This window comes from Myxocyprinus asiaticus, chromosome 12, assembly GCF_019703515.2.
Source record: "Myxocyprinus asiaticus isolate MX2 ecotype Aquarium Trade chromosome 12, UBuf_Myxa_2, whole genome shotgun sequence".
Taxonomy (NCBI): domain Eukaryota; kingdom Metazoa; phylum Chordata; class Actinopteri; order Cypriniformes; family Catostomidae; genus Myxocyprinus; species Myxocyprinus asiaticus.
The window spans coordinates 6,393,439-6,416,609 of NC_059355.1; the positions used below are offsets into that span (position 1 = coordinate 6,393,439).

General features: G+C 37.6%; 2 protein-coding genes across 2 annotated transcripts in view; both read right to left on the reverse strand.

The window, feature by feature from the left end:
• Window positions 1-964: 964 nt before the first annotated feature.
• Window positions 965-11,122, reverse strand: LOC127448944 (pituitary tumor-transforming gene 1 protein-interacting protein-like). The gene is made up of 7 exons (XM_051711942.1): window positions 10,858-11,122; window positions 10,227-10,279; window positions 9,249-9,357; window positions 6,014-6,116; window positions 4,772-4,837; window positions 3,077-3,123; window positions 965-2,439 (listed from the first exon to the last, which is right to left on the reverse strand). The coding sequence occupies exons 1-7, from the start codon at window positions 10,931-10,933 to the stop codon at window positions 2,393-2,395; spliced, it is 501 nt and encodes a 166-aa protein (XP_051567902.1). The 5' UTR covers window positions 10,934-11,122; the 3' UTR covers window positions 965-2,392.
• A 2,082-nt stretch (window positions 11,123-13,204) lies between these two features.
• The window catches only part of LOC127449533 (unconventional myosin-X-like), an 87,614-nt gene continuing 77,647 nt past the window's right edge, over window positions 13,205-23,171 (reverse strand). Inside the window, exons 36-40 of the mRNA XM_051713020.1 lie at window positions 22,988-23,124; window positions 22,696-22,819; window positions 19,266-19,745; window positions 18,796-18,987; window positions 13,205-15,717 (exon numbers count right to left, since the gene is read on the reverse strand). Coding sequence (XP_051568980.1) covers window positions 15,613-15,717; window positions 18,796-18,987; window positions 19,266-19,745; window positions 22,696-22,819; window positions 22,988-23,124 — 1,038 coding nt within the window. The 3' untranslated portion in view covers window positions 13,205-15,612. The remainder of the gene's footprint in view (window positions 15,718-18,795; window positions 18,988-19,265; window positions 19,746-22,695; window positions 22,820-22,987; window positions 23,125-23,171) is intronic.

Below are 23,171 nucleotides of genomic sequence, written 5' to 3' on the forward strand. Positions count from 1 at the left end.
AGTGCATTTATTGGAGTAGAAACAAATTATCATGGTCCAGACTCCTTATCCTGTGTTAAGAGACCAAAGCAACTGGCTAAAATAATTTAGCTAAGCTAACATTAAAACAAAAAACAGTAGCCTACACAAATCTTAAACTGTGTAAGCTACACAATGCTTGCTGTAATATTTAGAAAATTTGAACAGTATTCAAATAAAACAAAGAATGTGGCCAGGCGTCTAAGGGTCCTAGTGATTCGCTTGTATGTGCTGAGGGGTCCAGTGGGACCCTAGTGACCGAATTGCACTGTATGCTCTGAGGGCCCTGGTGTTCAACTTCCTTTGGTAATCTTGACTTGGACAATGTGTCCTGAGGCTATGGAGGCTCTGGCATTGGCCTCTCTGCTGATTCATAATCCAGTCCTGGTCACAACTATAGTAAAACGTCTCAGTGGGCCTAATTCAGGGATGTCCAAACCTTTTCTATGAAAGGCCACATGTTGCAGGCCAGATGGCTGTAATAATTAATAAAGGGCTAATGGCTATGTTGTGTTGAAGCATGAAGGAGCAAGAATCAGAAAAGTAGCAAAGTTGCTGTTGTTGCCAATATGTGGAACCCTGAAGAAGTAATGTATGTAATCTACTAAGAGAAACTCATCAACTTTGTCCTTGCACTTATTTTTATTTTTTATTTTCTCCCCTTTCCCCCCCAATTTGGCATGCCCAATTCCCAATGCACTCTAAGTCCTCGTGGTGGCGTAGTGACTCGCCTCAATCCAGGTGAGGGAGGACGAATCTCTGTTGCCTTCACGTCCGAGACCGTCAATCCGCGCATCTTATCACGTGGCTTGTTGAGCACGTTACCGCGGAGACCTAGCGCATGTGGAGGCTTCACGCTATTCTCCACAGCATCCACTCACGACTTGCCACGTGCCCCACCGAAATGTCCTTACATTGATTTGAGATTGAAAGCAAAACATGCAGGCAACTTTGAATTATTTTATTACAAATATCAACACATGGCATGAAAAGGCAGTTTCACAAAAGTGGTGTAGGCTGTGGAAAACAGTCATGGACTAATGAGTCATCCTCCGCTCTGTTCAAAACCAACGGAAGAGGCTTTGTTTAATATAAATGCTTCAGATGACTGACAGAGTGAGGTACGTTTTCCAAGCATAGTTTACGTTTCAGTGAATCCCTCATAGGGTAAAAGAAAACATCACTGACAACACAGACTTAGTTAGCAATTGCTTTTATAAAATGATGGGTCATTCTTTTATTCTATTCTTTTTAGGATGACATTGCGATCATCCACAGGTCATGAACGCCACTGAACAGTCTAATCAACATGAGAATGATGTGTAAATGCATTGCCATATCAGTCCCCAAATCCTGAACCCATTCAGTATGGGGCCTGCCATGTCCTGTGTCAGCATACAATCTTTATCAGTATCTGACAAGAACAATTGTGCTTATTAAAACTTTAAAACACATAAGTTTAATTAACATAAATAAATACATACAGGTAGTTTTTATTAGTAAGTGAAAAAGTAAAAATAATTTTCAAGGTACCTGAAAAAATATACTGGAAAGTAAATACAATTATATACACTACCGGTCAAAAGTTTTGAAACACTAACTCATTCTTTATTATAATTTTTTCTTCACATTTTAGAATAATAGTAAAGTCATCAAAACTATGGAATATCATAAATGGAACTATGGGAATTATGTTGTGACTAAACAAAATCCAAGATAAATCAAAACTGTGTTATATTTTAGCATCTTCAAAGTAGTCACCCTTTGCCTAGAATTTGCAGAAATGTACTCTTGACATTTTCTCAACCAACTTCTTGAGGTATCACCCTGGGATGCTTTTTAAACAGTATTGAAGGAGTTTCCATCTATATGCTGGGCACTTATTGGCTGCTTTTCTTCATTATTGGCTGCTTTTCTTTATTATTTGGTCCAAGTCATCAATTTTAAAAACTTATTTTTTTTAAATTACATTTTAGTTTTATAATGAAATAAATTTATATGGTAGCACAATTATGCAATGCTCTACAAATTTGTCTACAAAACTAATTTCAAATATTTAAGCATACGCCTTCAGATCAAAAGATTTTTAAGATCATGAGAAACATTTCAGTCAAGTGTTTCAAAACTTTTGACAGGTAGTGTATATAGATATGTATATGTATGTATATACTGTATATATATATATATATATATATATATATATATATATATATATATATATATATATATATATATATAAAACACTAAATAAGAGAAGTTGCAACTGTAAAAATCAAAATTTTGTGTGTTGGTTTTTGTTTATCCGTTTTAATTCCCATTGGCATGGAAATTATATTGTCAAAGGATAAATCTATAAAACAATGCACCCATAATTTTAGTTGGGATTCTCAAATCTGGCATAAGGGCTTGCCCTGCTGAGACCTGATAGAGAGAGAGAGAGAGAGAGTGAAATTAACTCAAAAGCTGCAATAAAATACATAAATCCAATATACCTTTGTAATCATCTTTGTGATCCTTTATCATCTTTGAATAACTGAGAACAATAAGCCCCCTGTTCTATTTTCTCAGTAAAACAGGCCTCAGGATAAAAGCTATAATTTATAGAGCTTGCTTAATTTAACAAAATCAAGATAATCTGAATGTACATATATATACTTCAAACATACTTTAAACTGAAAAGTGTATTCTAAATTTGCTTTACTGCACAAACACCAGAGGGCAAATTGGGGGAGTGCAAATTATTAAAGATTTGTGAGAATTGTTACAGTGCATTGTAAACACCGTCATGTCAGGGTGATTTGTTGATTTAAAAAGTATTGTCCATAATTTCTGAATTTGGGATACTGAGTGATTTTGCAACCATAAATGTGTTCACATAATTACTAACACCCCACTGTATTCCATTAGAGTGCTGAATACATGGTTTCAAATAAGACACTAATTATTTTCATTTCCTTGATGTGGTTTCTGTATTTATGCCCAATGCCTTAAAGAGGGTTGAGGAGGAGTATTGACTGATTTATACTGTTTCTGAAAGTTGATTGTTGGAGTAACTCACCATATTTTTGCCGAATCTCATCATGTCTGATCTTCAACTCTGCTTTTCTGTGGCACAAAAAAACAAGAACATAAATTCCTGCTGAAATCACTCACTCACTCACTCACTCACACACACCCTTGAGGTAGGCTGACATTAAAGTTGTAAAACAGGTTTCTCATGAAACATATAAGTTCTTCATAACATAATATCTTTTGGTACAGTACCCATGATGCATCTGCATTGTCTGTATACAGTATATATGGATATAGAAAACGGTCTTACACTATATGGCTAAAAGTTTGTGGACACTCCCTTCTAATTAATGAATTTGGTTATTCCATTAAATCCAGTAAAGAAACATCTTAATGTTTCTTTATGTAATGGCTTGGGCTTTGTGTGCTTCCAAATTTGTATCAACTGTTTGGGGATAGCCCTTTTCAGTTCCAGCATGACAATGCCCCTGTGAACAAACTGAGGTCCATAAAGAAATGGTTTACTGTGTCTGGCACGGAAGAATTGACTGGCCTGCACAAAGCCCAGACCTGAACCCCACTGATCACTGTTGGGGTGAACTGGAACAGCAACTGTAAGTCAGACCCCATCGACCAACATCAGTTCCTGACCTCACTGATAGCCTTGTGTCTGAATGAGAGCAAATCCCTGCAGCCATGTTACTACAAACAGTATAGTGGAAAACCTTCCCAAAAGAGTGGAAGCTGTTATTACAGCAAAGGGGGAAATTGATGCCTAAGGTTTTGAAATCAAATGTTCATCAAGCACATATGGTGTTCACAAACTTTTGGCCATATAGTGTAACTATTCAATGAAAATTGCCATTATACCGCATCCCTTATACTTATAAGTAGTCTAATATATCTTGTATGAAGTATTGGAGGAGAATTTATAGCAGTTTCACAAAGGATTCTTTCATATTGCATGATACAGCAGTTAGTTCCGGTACTCAAATCTGATTGGACTAAAGGCCTTCCAAGAGCACCGATATACAGTCGAACAGCACTGGGACGCTTCACTTTGCTGCTCCATGTTCGTGGCTTTCCAAATAGTGGAGGAGATATTTTGATTCATAGTCAATTTTGATTTTATTACACTGACCATTTCAGGAGATTGCAAATTTACTCCAGTAGGTGGCGACAAATAAGTTATTTTATGCTATGAGCAGGTCATTCAATCATCGACTCAACTGATTTGTTAAAAAAAAACACATTCACCACAGAAACAATGGAAGTGACAGCGAATGATTTGTTCACTAAAAAGATTAACTGATTAAGTTATGAAGGAAATACTAACTGTTGTATAAAAGCAATATCACACTTGCAATATCACTCTTGCTTGTGTGATATTGCTTAAATAACAACTTCTCACAAACCGAAGAATTAATGACCATAACTGCATGACACATTTTTTTATTTGGTTGATCACTCAATAATTGTAAATATGTGATCCTCATAGTCCCAGTGTTCCTTTACGGATGGTCAGTTGTTTCTTACTTGATAAACCTAAGCAATGATACATGACAAATTGGCCATATGGAGCACATGAAAACAGGGCCTCATGCTATCTGCAAGTCATTCCAGTGTATGAATCTGGATCTCAAATGTAAATGCCTAGCATAGATCTTTACCAATAAACAGAATGGGAGGTTATTACAGTGCAGTGGTCTCCATTTTGAGTATTCCAGTCAATAACTCTCACCTTTCCTCTTGTTTTGTTTTCATCTTGTCTGTCTGCCGGTTCATCCTGTTCTCAAATCGAGCAGATCTGTGAAAGACAAAGTTTCCCAGATTGAGAAAAGTAGCTGACACCGTCAAGGCCCTTGAAAGTAGATTTTGCATGTTTTCTCCTTTTAATAATTTTTGGATATTGAGTTCTATTTCTTGATTCTGTAAACCTCTTTACTCTTACAGCGAAGCAAGTTTTTATCAGAGTTCACATTTGGAATTAAAGGTACACCACGGAATTCTGGCTCTCTGTCGATATCTGTAGTTAAAACATAAAATTGCAAGTTACTTGAGGCGGAACTTTATTTTATTTTTTAGCTGTGTCAGTTCTGTGTCGGGACTGCTATTCTGCACAGATGAATCTGATGGTTTTTGGTATATGGTACAGAGTGCAACAGCCTAGTAAATATCTCCTTCATGCTTTCCGTAGGGTAATATATTAGTAACGATAACTGTACCGTGAGCATCAAGGTTGTTAATTAATGGTATGTGCTTCTGCTGAAGCCATCAGTTTGTGATTTTAACGTGAAATTCCTGGCAAAGATCAACACTAAACACAATCCTAAAAGGGAAAAATTCTCCAATCACAGTATCACGGCAAACAAACTGCTGCAAAAGAGCCCATCAGCAACCGCACACTCCCATAACATACTGCGAATGACACAACCACACTCTCAATCTACTTACAGATATACTACTTATAGACGATTTACTACTTGTAAATAACGGAAGATTTTGAGTAATCTTAAAATATACCGTTTCTATACTTAACAATTTGAAATCAAAAGTTGTATATTTTTCCATCATTTTTTATTTGATTTTATTTGCATTCACAATGCTTTGTAGTTCATTCCCTCATTTAGAACGTTAAGTACACAGTCTTGTACTAGGCCCTTCTTTGTTTACAGACATGATGTTAGTGACTCAGGGTATAGCAAGAACCCGGTTTTGAACACTGATTTTTTTATGTCTTTTTTATTAAGTCTTAATAATGGTATTTTGATCATATTTAAGGAAAAATTAATCAAGAAATCCTCTGTAGAGTATCTTTAAATAATCTGACTAAACAAACAGTGTCTCAACTTATTATTTGGTTATTTTGGCTACTTAAAGGCAAGTACTCAATCTTTGACTCCCCATAAAATTTAGGACAGCCAAACGGAGGGTGTGACTTATTTGCTATATGTTATGAAAGGTCAACAAATCTTAGACTTACCCAATGTTCTCACACTTGCAGCAACAGAAGATACACACCAAAATGCCAATGATGAGGAGTGCACCAGCCACTGACAATGTAATGATCAAAATCTGGAAGTTCACTGAATTTCACAAAAGAAAGAAATGGCGTCAAATCTCAACAACGATCTCAAGGATGTATAGTACCTGCTCATATGGTTGGAAATGGGAATCGTAAGGAATTTAATCATTCTGGTTCCGATTCTGATTTCTCTTAATGATTCAGCTTCCTTAACGTTTCCATAAACGATTCTTTTAGTACTTTGGAGGAAGACTTGGGCAATAAATATGATACATTAAGTATATTTTCACTAAATTTCTTTGGAAATAAGAAATGTAATTCTTACTGGATTTACTGCCCTTAGTAGCCTAATGATGATTTGATATTTTAACAGAACAGATTCTTGCAAATGGTGTGTTTAAACACACCATTTCATTTTCGTTTTTTTCTCTTGCCGAGGCGGGCTCTTGTGTTCTCTTCAAATGACCAATGAGCTTTTTATTTTACTGATGAACTGACAAGATGTCAAGCTGATCTGAATGGTTTCATCGCACTCAGCTGCATATCATCACAAACGCTGATTGTAATCCATAGTGATTCTGTCACAAAGTGTTTTTCCTGTGTTTTTCTCCTACACTAAAATGACTAATGAAATCAGAAAGCGGAGAAACAACAGTCTGTTGTAATTTCTTTACTCACTGGCTATGTTTATATGCACTAATTTTCTTCAATCCGAATAAATTTAATCTGATTGCAGATTACGAATGTACTGTTTATATGTCCCCTAAATTTTGCAATCCGATACAAATATTAGTTTACATGTGCATTACATGTATTCTGAACAAAACTTCTGCGTATGCGAAGAGCGTCAGTCGTTGCGTTCTGAAGAAGCGGAGTAAGGATGAAAAAGTGAGAATGGCACCAAAGTCAGTAACTAGTGTTTTTGCTTTAAGATAAAAAATATGCCAGAAAAGCTTATGTTACTCACTCTACTCAGCAAACTAAGAATTAGAAGCAGCATCTAATACCCTGTCTGACTTAACCATACATTTGCCACATGCCCATTCCTCCTCCAGTTTAACCATAGACATGTCTGGATGCAAGTATGAAGACAGGTGGGTAAGAGTTGTCCTTAAAGGAGTTTACAGATGTGGAATGGAAATAAAATAATAGGGACTTTAAGCAACATCTGCGGATGGGATGCTACGCAAAAATCACTAAGCAATAATGACGGCAGAACGGAACATTTAATTATTCAAGAAAAAAAGTTAGGCTATTCAAAACTTGAATAGTTTGGGTGCCTGGGTAGCTTAGCGAGTATTGACACTGACTACCACCCCTGGAGTCACGAGTTCGAATCCAGGGTGTGCTGAGTGACTCCAGCCAGGTCTCCTAAGCAAACAAATTAGCCTGGTTGCTAGAGAGGTTAGAGTCACATGGGGTAACCTCCTTGTGATCACGATTAAGTGGTTCTCGCACTCGATAGAGGTGCGTGGTAAATTGTGCGTGGATCGCGGAGAGTAGTATGAGCCTCCATATGCTGTGAGTCTACGCGGTGTCATGCACAGCAAGCCACGTGATGAGATGCACAGATTGACGGTCTCAGAAGTGGAGGCAACTGAGACTTGTCCTCCGCCACACGGATTGAGCTGAGTAACTGCGCTACCACGAGGACCTAATAAGTAGTGGGAATTGGGCATTCCAAATTGGGAGAAACAGGGGATTAAAGAAAAAAAAAAGAGAAGAGAAGGGATGCTTGCAGTGTTCAATAACTATTAGAAGAAGAGTTTTACCCTTGTACGATATAAATAGCCTACGTCTAAAACCTAGATATTATTATTAATAGGCTAACGATATTTTGAGGTTTTTTTATTCAAAGCCTATAATCACATGTAATTTAACAAGTTTTGAGGAGGATGTTTAGGCTATTTGCTGTGTTCGCTTTGCATCATCTCTTGTAAAACATATTCTAACATTTACTTTCCTAATCTGTCACGTCAATCGACTGTCACTATGGCAAAAAAGAAATGGTTTCGATGTCAAGAAGCGTGAAGTCACGTACACGCAATGGAACACAGAACATCATAACCGCACCTGCTGCTTAAAGTCCCTATTAAACAAAGATTTGTTTTGTTTTATTTGCTTTATGTGATGTCATGAAAAAAACATATGTGTGCTGCAGAATATTCAGTGTGAGCCCACATACCCTTAATAAGGCGTTTTGTCATTGCTTTGTATAAATTAGGTTCCTGCAAAGAGTATCATGTATAAACATATATACGCACCACTGCTCTGCGCATGAGCACAAGGTATTTTAGAATACGATTGAGAAAGTAGTCGGATTCAAACGTTTACATGGCTAATATTTTTCTTTTAAACTGATTATTTTAGGTCTACATCACCCCCTTCAATCGGATGGAAATTTCATTCGGATCCAGCTCAGTTGGATCATTTTTGTGTTTATAATTTTGTGTTTTGATTGAGCCATCAGTCGGACTATAAACGGATTATTTGGTTGCATGTAAACATGGCTACTGAAAGCTGCACATGGGCATATGTGTTCTACGGCAAGCCTCGAGGGGATAAATACACAATCACACACTTTCACAAGGTAAAAGTTACTCCATGAGTCACATCCTAAATCACTCTTTTACAATTGTTTATGCTCACGCGGTACTCCTGATTCAAAAGAATTGACTTATAAGAGTCATTCGTTTGGGAATTGGACTACACTGGATCGCACTGTATGTTTTAAGCCTGGTGTTGAGTCCTCATCGGCAGAAGAATGCATGTTCGAGAATCATTAATGGAACCAAAAGTCATGAAAAGCATTCCGTTCCGGTATTTTTATTTTTTTAAAAGGGAACGGGTTCTGAATAAGAACAGGTTCTTGGTTCCCAACCATACATATAGTACCATAATACTGATCAAGTACAGTAGTTACTGTTAACTACTCAAGATAGAATCAAGGAAATGCAGGGAAAGCAGGTACAACCTGACGGTAATTATTTTGGACATCCTTCGGGGTGTTTTTTTTTTCTTTAAACATATTTTTCAAAGATTTTATTTTTTCAGTGTTGTTCTCAATATTTGTGCAGTGCTTTTAAGTAAAAGAATCAAAACTGAACAGAATGAAAGGTTGAGGGACGCTGAAAGAGACGAAAATCAAAATAGGAAAGTGAGAGAAATCTTAAAAACATGAAAAAATTCTTACTTGAGCAAAGGCCCCAGCGAGCTTCACTCAGTGGGCAGAGGGACTGAGGGGGCAGGATAGTTTTGGCAGGGTATGTTATACACTTTTTAGTTTGGATACACCACAGACACTAAAAACAGATTGAAAACAAAGATTGTTATATGGATGAATCCAGTGAAGGGAGAGTCAAAGCTCAAGATGTTTTTTTCCCTCAATTTTAGGGCAAATTTGCAGATGGCAGCCGCAACAATGATGTTGACGCTAATGACGTCTGTAGTGATGAGTCAACACAGGATTGGAAAGGATAACTCAATGGACTGATACACGTCAGGAACTTTGAGAACACCTGCGTGTGTGTGTGTGTGTGGTATGTAAATGCTTGTCTGTAAGCATCTCAACAAACGGAATGTCAACGTCCCACAGCTGCGTCATTCGACGTTCTACTGTCTAGCTAAAGAAATACAAACAAGGGCAAAGTTTTACACTTATGGTTAAAGGTTTGTTCAATTCTCCAATAGTAATAGCAAGCGCCACTATTTCAAAGGATGACTTTAGTCCAGATGGCCTTCCTCATTTTTGCCTTAACTATGACAGACTTTGTACAGTCTGATGAAAGTATTTAGAAGTGAAGGCACAGGCTGTTCCAGGAAAGCATGTGAAGAGCTGTACACGTTCACAACAGCCCAAACCTGTTCCACGGGTAAGGTAGATGATAATCTGATAAGTGTTAGAAAAAAAAGAAAAAAAACCCTGGCAATCCAGCTTCCCGTTGTGTACATTCCTTCTAACTATTTTCTTTCTTTTTCCTTCTCATCTCATATTTTCCCCCCGTTTTAGGTCTTAGCTCTCAGGTCAACACTGTTATTTCTTCATGCCTCCTTATCAGACAGGTGAGTGAACACAGTGTATGTAAAACAGGCCAGTCTGTTTTGAGGGCTGGTAATGGCTAAAAATAAAGATTAGGACGATCTCCAAAACCACAGACAGAGAGGGACTCACATTCACACTTGACAAGCATTCTTCACAGCTTGTTCCATTCTTGCTCTCACAGCCTAGAGAGTTAAGAACAGAGAGAACACATTAGTTAAGGTTTCTTCTTAATGTGCATTTTAGATAGGAAGGTATAAAACCTTAGGACATCACATGCAGTCAACACAAAAAGCAAAATCAGGTCAGGTAAAGAAAGTAAGATTTAAACTGCAATTTTTTTGTTTGGTCTGATTCTGTGTTTACCACAGCAATGATCTTCAGTGTCTGATGTAATACAACAGTTAGACATATGAGACATTGGTTTGCTGTTATTTACTAGTACAACTTGTTAGTCTCCCAGGAGAATTCAATGTTTCAACAAAAATCTGCAGGGCTTATGGACGAGCCCTACAAACAGTACCTACATGAATATATAATTTTCAATAATTCTGCTTGGCAATTTAATGTCAATAGTGATAGCAATAAAAAATAAGTCTTATGTGATACAACTAATTTTAGGCAATGCAAACTTTGGCATATTTTTAAATTATTATTATATTAATTATTAATCATTATTATTATTTAATTATTAAATCTAAATTTTCTGGTTGGTTTTAGAAATTGATTGAGGATACAATATAGTCAATATATATTGTCTTACTTGGAGGTGGTGCTGTAGTCTGTGCCAGCGTTGAGCTCAAACCAAACAGAAGTAGGACGAGAGGAATAAAACTCATGTTGTCTTCTTATAAATTAATTAATACTCAATAAGATTGTTCGCAGGTAGTCTCCCTAAAGCAAACTAAAATCCAATAATGGTTGTAATTATTGTAATAATTTTCTAAGCAAATATCTCCCTTTTAAAAGTCAGCGAAGGTGAGATTTCATCCGACCAGGCGAAAGAGACCATGTAGCTTCCCCTTTGTCCCGCAAAACTGGAATTACTAGACTAAATTACAGTCCATACACGCGAAGGCGTGTCTAATAAATATTAATAAAGTTCTGTTGACGTTGTTGATAGCTCCAATGGTGAAGGCGTTGCTCCTGAATATTAATTAGTTAGTGCTGACGTTGCGTTGACAGCTTCCAATGGCAAGTCTTGCTTATGATTATAAAGCAACAAATCTTCACCATAGTAGGATTCATGTTTTTTCGGGAATTTGGAGAGACTGTATCAGGCTATCACAATCATGATTTCAGTACGCATGAGATTTTAATTTCTTTAACCTTTTTATTTTGATTTTGAACTGATAAATTTGATAAGTTAATTTAATTTTACCGATATTTTGTCAAATCCACAGGTACTTTGTGAGTACATTTATAAATAAATGGCGTCCTCTGGTGGTTGATTGATATAACACATTCCATCACAAGAAATTGTGACAATTTTCATATCTGAGTCTACTAAACAGTCTACTAGACACTCATTACACAAATGAAACCATTACCTGCGATAAATTACAATAATTTATTAAAGGATTTTGTAAAGCCAGTTACAAAATAATTTCAATATTTTAACAAGCACAATTATTCTATTTGTGAGCATAATTTATTGTATTATAACAATGATAATGAGGAAATTACAATCAGGCCTTGTACTGGCTGCCCGCAGCTGAGCAAGGACCCCATTGTGAATGTGTGAGAGAGACAGAACCAATCGTGCTGTGTGTGTGCATGTTAAATATTGATCTTTGTGTGTGAATGTGTGTGTGTGTGTGGGCATAAGAGTGTGTGTATGTATGTATGTATTTGAGACAGAGTGGACACTAGCACCTGAGTCTTCTCGGCTACTCTGTTCTCAATTGAAAGCAATTGAGTGTTCATCTGTCGACCTGCTTGAAAGGTGCTTTAACTGATGAACAGGGCCATAGCAAGGTATTCTGGGCTCCCTGACTGTATATTGGTCAGGGCCCCTTTCCTATTAGAAAAATAAAGTTTATAATTTGTTGTGGGGCCCCTCTGGACCTGTGGGTTCCTAGAATCATTACCACCTTTCACACCACTCGCTACCGCCCTACTGATGAATGTGAGGTGATAGACAACTGCGATAGAATTTGACACGCCACCTCCTTTAAACACACACATACTCACACACAAGCACACCCAGAAACACATACACACACATCTATTGTTGCACTCTGTTTCAACACACAGTCGCATGAAACACGTCCCTCTTTTCCTCTGATTCTAGTTCCTTCACAGTGCTCACACAATTTAAAAGTGTCGGCAGAGGCTGCCCTTTAATGCCGATCTGAGTGCAGTTTTGTGTTTTTCCTTTAATGGTTAAAGAAATAATTCACCCAGAAATGAAATTTCTCAATTTTAAGTTCTTTTTTTTTTTTAACTATGAATTCTCCTCACAGTCCAGTAGGTGGCGATATGCACAAAGAATTCGAATCACCAAAAACAAAAGAAGAAGAATGTGAAAGTTAAAGTGGAGATTGATAGTAAAAAAGGACTTAAATATTGAACTGTTTCTCACTTACACTTATCATATCGCTTCTGAAGATATAGATTTAAGCACTGGAGTCGTATGGATTACATTTTTGCTGCCTTTATGTGCTTTTGGAGCTTCAACATTTTGGCCACCATTCACTTGCATTGTGAGGACCAACAGAGCTGAAATATTCTTCTAAAAGTCTTCATTTGTGTTCTGCAGAAGATAAAAAGTCATACTCATCTTGAATGGTATGATGGTGAGCAAATGAACAGAGAATTTTAATTTTTGGGTGAACTATCCCTTTAAGAATAGCATGGTAAAAAGGGGGAATGATTTGAGATCAGAATGAAAGGGCGACTCCTGATACTTTTTTCTCCAAATAACATCTATAACATTATAATAGCATATAAATACACCAAACCCTCACCCACCCCCTTCCCAAACACATTTTATAAATATAATCATAACAATATATTAATAGAAATACCCATACACATAAACTCTGTATCCATCATGTTCATCATTATCATCCTGAATCCTTCATTATGATCCCCCCCCTCCCCCCATGTTTCAATTCATTGTTTAATTCAGACATACATTCACAAAAGAACTTGCATTACACTGACAAATCTAGTTGCATATCAAACAGCAAAATTACACATACTGTTGCAGGTTTATACTCACATTAAATAAAAAATAACAGGCATACCTGGACTCATTGTTGATCGAGAGTCAGTGGATGATGTTTCATTTTAATTAGATCCAGATTAGATCTCTGTTTTGTCTTCTGTTCTCTCTGGCAACAGTCTGAAACCATTTGAAACCTAATAAGAATACCAAAGGAGCTCTATCATTTAGGCAAACAAAAAAGGCTGGTTTGACCTTGTTGAGAACCTGTTCTTAAAATGCAAGAAAACAAAAAATGTAAATGCCAGAAAGCAAAATAAGAAACATTATGATAAGTGCAAATATTGTAACTTTCTGAATGTTGTGTCTTCATCTCTGTTTTAATATGAGATGTTATCAGAAGTTTATGGTCAGGTTTATTGTGGAGTTCTGGTGAATCGGTCCAAGGCCGATGATTTGCGATTATCCTCTTGTTGATCAAGATTTCACAGTCCAGTAACGGGTCTAGTATCAATTCTGCACACTATATTTAAGATTTAAATGCTTCTGAAGCACTTAAATGTTTTCCTAGGATCAAAAACCTGCTTGACTCTTTATGATAATTTTTTGCATAAATCCTGACATGAGGAACAAGCTCTAATCAAATGAGCTGCTTTTATCATTTGACAACAGTGTAGTGTTACACAATTAATGTCACGCACACACATAGTGAAAGTACAAAAACATGCCTATTGAATCTTGACTGTTGCTTGATTAATAATCCTTGTTTAGCGGCGGGCCACTTTTCATTGTTTGCATTGGGCAGGCAGACCTGGGGCTACTTTATATAATACTCAATAACCATTTGATCCCTGCAATAGGGCGCAAACGTGCCTAGGACATGTTTTTCCTCTAACATAGTAAGTCACTTGCTCTGGCTGGGTTTGCCTTTGTGTAATGGAACAGATTAAGTTATACAAGGTTATTATCATTGGCAAAAAAAAAAAAAAAAGAAAGAAAAAGAAGGAAATGTTGCATGTAAATACACAGTTTTAGACATATTAGCATATGTATGTACAGTATAGACTATTTTTTAAATAGCCATTTAACAGAAAATAGGATGTTTGTTATGTTGAAAATGTGGACTGTCACAAATATGAGCTGATGTGTGAACAGTCACACAGTCACTGCTGTAGTGTCTTTGTTGCTGATATCCACATACAACTGCCCTCAGAAGCTTTACAGGTATGCTGTGATCTGATTGGCATGAGCAGTCATGGCTTTGCAAAAAGGCTCTGGATGTGAATTGAAGGAAAGTTCGCTTGAGTTCTCACACTCCAGAAAGGTTGACGTGAATCATACATTTCAGTAAAACAGTTAGTAGATGATCATTTATAAATGATTGGCTGTTAGGAACATATTGTTTAGGAAATGGCAACTATCACTGACCAAACTGATCACACTGTGAATTTGGCATCAGGAGGTCAAAAGTTCTGTTTCTGAAATCGGTCTGTGCTTACCGCAATTCAAACCACTGCCCCACAGTGGCCGAAGCTGGAAGTGTTGTTGAACCCATGCACACATTTGAACTCCAGTTTCTGGGTAAAGTGTCCACAGGGTGGCACCAAAATCAAGTTGTATTTTTTTGTTGTAAATGATGTAATACAGTCAACTGGAATGCATATTTTATTAACCCTACTCCCTAACCCAAATCCCAACCCTAAACCTAACCGTCAGTGGAGTAAAAATGTCATTTTAGAGTGAAAATGCAACCTCAGAATCGCGTTCACCATTGCTAATGGGAACGTGATTACTTCCTGGTTTCCATGGGACCAAAACCAGTGTTTCGGAGGTTGCTCGCACAAAACACTATCAGTTGCGGCACAGGAAAAGATAAACACATTTGAATCAATGCACAAATGTCTGATGGGGGTGGCACTTTTCAGTAATTCCAAAAAATGGGGTTGATTTCAGAGTACACGAACATTCGGAAGCAACATGTTGATTTCCTGTGTGATCATGTTGCACGTAATGAAAACTGAGTATTTAGAGAGCCAAATGGAGAAGAACAGACAAGAAAATAAATAGGTTTGGTCATCAGTTAAGGTGCTGGCAGTGAAGGGAGAGAACAGTGAGTAGGCTGTCGTATTGTTGTGCTTTGAAAAGAAAAATAAATACTAAATAAACTGTAATGTGCTGTTGTATTTAGGACAAATAAGAGTTTTTCAGCAGTTAAATTGTCGGAGAGGTGATGTCTCTAGTTCCTCTGTGCTCTCTCACTCTCTTTCTCTTATCATCCAGTTCAGATGTTTACTCCACTGTCATCACACTCATCTTGCTGGATGCTTTGATCTCATCGGTTGGTTTCGATCACCTCATCCAGGCACTGCTGTTGCTGGTGACTGACATGATACTGCAGCGCTTTTTGACGATCATGTTGATATACGCCTTCATGATTTTAGTGATTTCACCCACCTTAAAGCACACAACAACACACACTGGTTAACCCCTAGTTGAAAGGTTAAGTGTGTAATTTATCTGCCATTAGCAACACTACATGAAATTGCAAAAATAATTAGATAAATAAAGTTCATAAAGATAAACTTTGACGTTGGCTTGACAAAGCCTGCCCTGAAACATTAAACCGTTTTAAAAGCTTGAAATTTGAAGGTTTAACAGACAGATAAACCAATGGATGGATGGACTGATGGATGGAGGAATGGACAGACAGACAGACAGACAGATAGATAGATAAATAGATAGATACAGTTGAAGTCAGAAGTTTACATACACTTAGTTTGAAGTCATTAAAACACATTTTTTAACCAATCCACAGATTTCATATTAGCAAACTATAGTTTTGGCAAGTCGTTTAGGACATCTACTTTGTGCATGACGCATGTAATTTTCCCAACAATTGTTTACAGACAGATTGTTTCACATTTAATTGACTATATCACAATTCCAGTCGGTCAGAAGTTTACATACACTAACTTAACTGTGTCTTTAAGCAGCTTGGAAAATTCCAGAAAATGATGGCAATTAGCCAATTAACTTCTGATAGGCTAATTGGCTAATTGGAGTCAACTGGAGGTGTACCTGTGGATGTATTTTAAGGCCTACCTTCAAACTCAGTGCCTCTTTGCTTGACATCATGTGAAAATCAAAAGAAATCAGCCAAGACCTCAGAAAAAAAATTGTGGACCTCCACAAGTCTGGTTCATCCTTGGGAGCAATTTCCAAACGCCTGAAAGTACCACATTCATCTGTACAAACAATAGTACGCAAGTATAAACACCGTGGACCACGCAGCCATCATACTGCTCAGGAAGGAGACGAATTCGGTCTCCTAGAGATGAACGTAGTTTGGGGTGAAAAATGAAAATCAATCCAAGAACAACAGCAAATGACCTTGTGAAGATGCTGGAGGAAACAGGTAGAGAAGTATCTATATCCACAGTAAAACGAGTCATATATCGACATAACCTGAAAGGCTGCTCAGCAAGGAAGAAGCCACTGCTTCAAAACCACCTTAAAAATGCCAGACTACAGTTTGCAAGTGCACATGGGGACAAAGATCTTACTTTTTGGAGAAATGTCCTCTGATCTGATGAAACAAAAATTTGACTGTTTGGCCATAATGACCATCATTATGTTTGGAGGAAAAAGGGTGAGGCTTGCAAGCCAAAGAACACCATCCCAACTGTGAAGCATGGGGTTGGCAGCATCATGTTGTGGGGGCGCTTTGCTGCAAGAGGGACTGGTGCACTTCACAAAATAGATGGCATCATGAGGAAGGAAATTTATGTGGATATATTGAAGCAACATCTCAAGACATCAGCCAGGAAGTTAAAGCTCGATCACAAATGGATCTTCCAAATGGACAATGACCCCAAGCATACCTCCAAAGTTGTGGCAAAATGGCTTAAGGACAACAAAGTCAAGGTATTGGAGTGGCCATCACAAAGCCCTGACCTCAATCCGATAGAAACTTTGTGGGAAGAACTGAAAAAGCATGTGCGAGCAAGGAGGCCTACAAACCTGACTCAGTTACACCAGTTCTTTCTGGAGGAATGGGCCAAAATTCCAGCAACTTATTGTGAGAAGCTTGTGGAAGGCTACCCAAACGTTTGACCCAAGTTAAACAATTTAAAGGCAATGCTACCAAATACTAACAAAGTGTATGTAAACTTCTGACCCACTGGGAATGTGATGAAAGAAATAAAAGCTGAAATAAATCACTCTCTCTATTATTCTGACATTTCACATTCTTAAAGTAAAGTAGTGATCCTAACTGACCTAAGACAGGGAATGTTTTCTACGATTAAATGTCAGGAATTGTGAAAAACTGAGTTTAAATGTATTTGGCTAAGGTATGTAAACTTCTGACTTCAACTGTAGATAGGTAGATATTGCGCATATTTTTATGTGACAGTTTTTTGGCTTTGTCAAGCCAACATAATGACTATTTTCAAACAGGTTTCCAGAACATTCTCCCCATCTTCCATTGGTCGGTTAAACCGATATTTCTGCCCCAAACTCACATAATTAGTTGAGCAAATGTTGCTGTGTCGGGTTGCAGCGATGGGATGCTCAAACAAACAGAGCTTCATAGAGCCACAGTTTTTCACTTTTCGGGGAAATCAGCCTAAAAATTGACTAATTATAGCTGTCTGTGCTTATTAAAGGGATAGTTCACCCAAAAATGAAAATTCTTTCATCAATTACTCACCCTCAGGCCATCCCAGATGTGTATTACTTTCTTCTTTAGCAGAACACAAACAAAGATTTTTAGAAGGACATCTCAGCTCTGCAGGTCCATGCAATGCAAGTGAATGGTGACCAGACATTTGTAGCTCCAAAAATAACAAAGGAAACAGAAGTAATCCATAAGACCCCAGTTTTTAAATCCATATCTTCAGAAGCAATATGATAGGTGTAGGTGAGAAACAGATAAATATTTAAGTCTTTTTTACTCTAAATCTCCACTTTAACTTTCACTTTCAGCCATGAAAGTGAAACTAAACTTGCACAACATGTAACATTCAGATGTAAAAGTGAAACTGGAGATTTAGAGTAAAAAAGGACTTAAATATTTATCTGTTTCTCACCCACACCTATTATGTCGTTTCTGAAGATATAGATTTAAAAACTGGGGTCTTATGGATTACTTTTGTTTCCTTTATGTTATTTTTGGAGCTACAAAGGTCTGGTCACCATTAACTTGCATTGCATGGACCTGCAGAGCTGAGGTATTCTTCTAAAAAAATTTTTTTATTTTTATTTTTTTATTTTTGGGTGAACTATCCCTTTAAGCTGGTATAGGAGAAAGGATTATAACAATGAAAAAAAATGCACCCTTTTTTATCTCATGCAAATCTTTTAAAAACTGCTTTAGTGAAGGGAAAAGCAAGCAATGGAATTGTGATATAATGGCTGTGATGTGTCGACTTTGCCAAAGATTCAATTAACTTGCACTTCTTCAATGTAACAAACTAGCATTGATAAAAGAGGAATAAAGGCATGTTTTCTCAACTGATTTTTCACGATTACCTGAGGCGTCTCGAAGAACATCTCCCTTTCATCAACAATGATTTTGTATGTGCTGGGCTGAGGCGCTCCAAAGAAAACGATGTGCTCATACTGGAAAGTTTCGAGTGGTTTGGGCTCGCCCCGTTTGTACACAGAGATGTTTTCAGCACTGACACCCAACCACAGATCATGAGGGAAACCACCCTCTTTACACTGCATACAGATAAAAAAAAAACACAAGCGATTAGAAATGTCAATTAACAACAGTGGCTAAACATTGAGACCAAACTCAAACCCTAAATACCATAGTACGTTATACCATGGAAATACCAAGGAAAATTATTCCTGCTGAAAAGAGCATCTTGAATTTCCATGCTCGTTAAGGGATGTATTGGATTATGGGGGGTGGGAGCTGGCATCCCCCTGTGGTTGTCCTCCAATGTCTATGCACACCTGCATCCAAAACACAGCCTTGCAGAAATGATTCTCACCTCCACATCAAACAATGTGGACCCGTAACCGGGCCACTCTTTCATGACGGTCATGTAATTGAGCATGGCCTGGTGCTGAGGCATCCCCTGCAGACGGCTCCATTTCTCCAGCACACTGGTTAGTGTGGCTGACATCTCCTCCTTAACAAACATCTCCAGCATCTGTTCCTCCTCCACACGCTGTTTCTTCAGTGACCCCGTCTTGAAGCTGCGTCTCAGGGTCCCATCGAGGAAGTTGGCCTTTCGGCGCTCTAAAGTGTGAGCTCCTGGCCCGACTATACCTGCCCCAGGTACTCCAGCACCCCCTGCCTTAGTAGACTGGAAGATGCGTGTGCGGAGTCGCCCCACGGGGTACATGCTGCTCAGGCTCCAGGGCGTACGGGCCACGTCACCATGGATATATTGCAAACGCAGGGCTGCTAAATGCTGGAGGGTTTCCTCAGGGGCTGGGAAATGACCACTGATTAGACTCTCATGAGCCTAAGAGAGACGGTGAACATAAAGTGGAGAGAAAGTGAGAAAACGAGAGAGCAGAGGCAATGAAATACAGTAGTAAAGAGACTATCACTTCATAAGACCACCCCTTTATTTTACAAAGCATTTTAGTGCCACATTAAAATAAAAAAATAAAAAAATATTTTAAGAATAAAGAGAAAATTATGAGAATAAAGCCTTGGCATTATAAGATTTAAGTCGTAATATTATCACAATTATCACAAAGTCTTAGAAATGTGTGATTAAAGTAGCAATGTTTTGAGAATAAAGTCAGAATGTTACAAGAATAAAGTTTTAAATTAGGAGATTAAAGGTGTAATAATGTGTGAACATTAGCTGTTCTCCACCACATCACTTTGATTTGACTTCCCCTATGACTTCAATCTTATAATGCTACGACTTTACTCTTGCAATTTTCACTTTATCCTCAAAATACTACATAAAGACTTTTTTTCAAACACTACTACTTGTAATTACCACTTATCTTGTAATGGTACAAATGTAAAAAATAAAAACAAACACTTACAACATACAACAGTTAACAGATTATTAATGTATGTTCAAATACAATGTTGTGAAATTTTGGTTCATATATGTTGATATATATTCTTATTACACAGAATACTCAATTTTGTTTGGTCAATGGCGCCATCTAGCAGTCTGATATTTCTCAGTAACAACCGTACATCTACATTTCAGACCGCTCATCCGGGTATTGCGAGCCATCTTTCCTGCTTCTCTGATCACTGTGAAATCTCTGAGTTAGCTAATTAAATAATTTCAACTCATATCATTGTTTTGTGTGCATTTATTTATTTGTTTGGCAAATAATCTTGTAATAAGATGCAGGGTTTGTTTTGTGATAACAACAGGCTGACAGTACATTATCCCATACATATTTGATATACAGTATCTCTCTCTCTCTCTCGCTCTCTCTCTCTCTCTCTCTCTCTCTCTCTCTCTCTCTCTCTCTATATATATATATATATATATATATATATTTATAGAGTTGTGCTCAAAAGTTTGCATACTCTGGCAGAAATTGTGAAATTTTGGCATTCATTTTGAAAATATGACTGATCATGCAAAAAAAATTTATTTTATTTAAGGATAGTGATCATATGAAGCCATTTATTATCACATCGTTGTTTGGCTCCTTTTTAAATCATAATGATAACAGAAATCACCCAAATGGCCCTGATCAAAAGTTTACATACCCTTGAATGTTTGGCCTTGTTACAGACACACAAGGTGACACAAACAGGTTTAAATGGCAATTAAAGGTTAATTTCCCACACCTGTGGCTTTTTAAATTGCAATTAGTGTCTGTGTATAAATAGTCAATGAGTTTGTTAGCTCTCACGTGGATGCACTGAGCAGGCTAGATACTGAGCCATAGGGAGCAGAAAAGAACTGTCCTGCGTAACAAGGTAATTGAACTTTATAAAGATGGAGAAGGATATTAAAAGATATCGAAAGCCTTGAAAATGCCAGTCAGTACTGTTCAATCACTTAAGAAGAAGTGGAAAATTCGGGGATCTCTTGATACCAAGCCAAGGTCAGGTAGACCAAGAAAGATTTCAGCCACAACTGCCAGAAGAATTGTTCAGGATACAAAGAAAAACCCACAGGTAACCTCAGGAGAAATACAGGCTGCTCTGGAAAAAGACGGTGTGGTTGTTTCAAGGAGCATAATACGACGATACTTGAACAAAAATTTGCTGAATGGTCGAGTTGCCAGAAAGAAGCCTTTACTGCGCCAATGCCACAAAAAAGCCCGGTTACAATATGCCCGACAACACCTTGACATGCCTCACAGCTTCTGGTACACTGTAATTTGGAGTGAGGAGACCAAAATAGAGCTTTATGGTCACAACCATAAGCGCTATGTTTGGAGAGGGGTCAACAAGGCCTATAGTGAAAAGAATACCATCCCCACTGTGAAGCATGTTGGTGGCTCACTGATGTTTTGGGGGTATGTGAGCTCTAAAGGCATGGGGAATCTTGTGAATATTGATGGCAAAATGAATGCAGCATGTTTTCAGAAAATACTGGCAGACAATTTGCATTCTTCTGCACGAAAGCTGCGCATGGGACGCTCTTGGACTTTCCAGCACGACAATGACACTAAGCACAAGGCCAAGTTGTCCCTCCAGTGGTTACAGCAGAAAAAGGTGAAGGTTCTGGAGTGGCCATCACAGTCTCCTGACCTTAATATCATCAAGCTACTCTGGGGAGATCTCAAACATGCGGTTCATGCAAGCCGACCAAAGACTTTGCATGACCTGGAAGCATTTTGCCAAGACGAATGGGCAGCTATACCACCTGCAAGAATTTGGGGCCTCATAGACAACTATTACAAAAGACTGCACGCTGTCATTGATGCTAAAGGGGGCAATACACAGTATTAAGAACTAAGGGTATGCAGACTTTTGAACAGGGGTCATTTCATTTTTTTCTTTGTTGCCATGTTTTGTTTTATGATTGTGCTATTCTGTTATAACCTACAGTTGAATATAAATCCCATAAGAAATAATAGAAATGTGTTTTGCCTGCTCACTCATGTTTTCTTTAAAAATGGTACATATATTACCAATTCTCCAAGGGTATGCAAACTTTTGAGCACAACTGTATATGACATATATGAACTACTTACCTGCTAAATGCTTTGTTTATAACTTATATTATGTAAGCAGTATGTGTGATAGGCTAAATCTTATAAAATGTTAAATACTTTGGGTCAAATTTGATTCATAGATTTATAAACAACTATTTAAATATGCAAAACACCTTGTAAGGTTGGAATGTGGTATTTCTAACATACTCTATTTGAAATGGCAATAGAAGGGTTAAATAAGGTGAGGTAACAGAAAGAATGCTAGCCTATGCTATCCTATAATGGTAATTGAAAATAAAAAATACTTCTTTAAGTCACCTGCTCAAACATAAAGGCAAATTCCACTCCCTCTTTTGGCATGCTTTCAACATCAAGGAAGCAATAAAGCTTGAAATAGAGCCTCCAGGGGCCTTCTTCCTCCTCATCCTCACCGCCTGCCAACCTAAGAGAAAAAATACATATATATGTGAATATCATGATCAGAAATGTTGAACGGGTTTAATGGATGCTATGGGTGTTTTAAAAACAGGAGTGGAGCAACACATCACTCAAAATCACCTAGTTAACAATAACATTCAATACAACATACGAACTGTCACTATATCGATACCTTTCAAACTTGGCGAGCACATCTGCCACAATGACACGACTCTCTATGGCCCTGCTTTCCACTTTATTGTGTTCAAAGAGAGAGAACATGTTCCTGCTGTTTTCCATCGCCAGACCACGAATCAGCTTCTCCACCACCTTGACAAACAATAATATATATTTTTTTTTTATGCTAATGCAATACA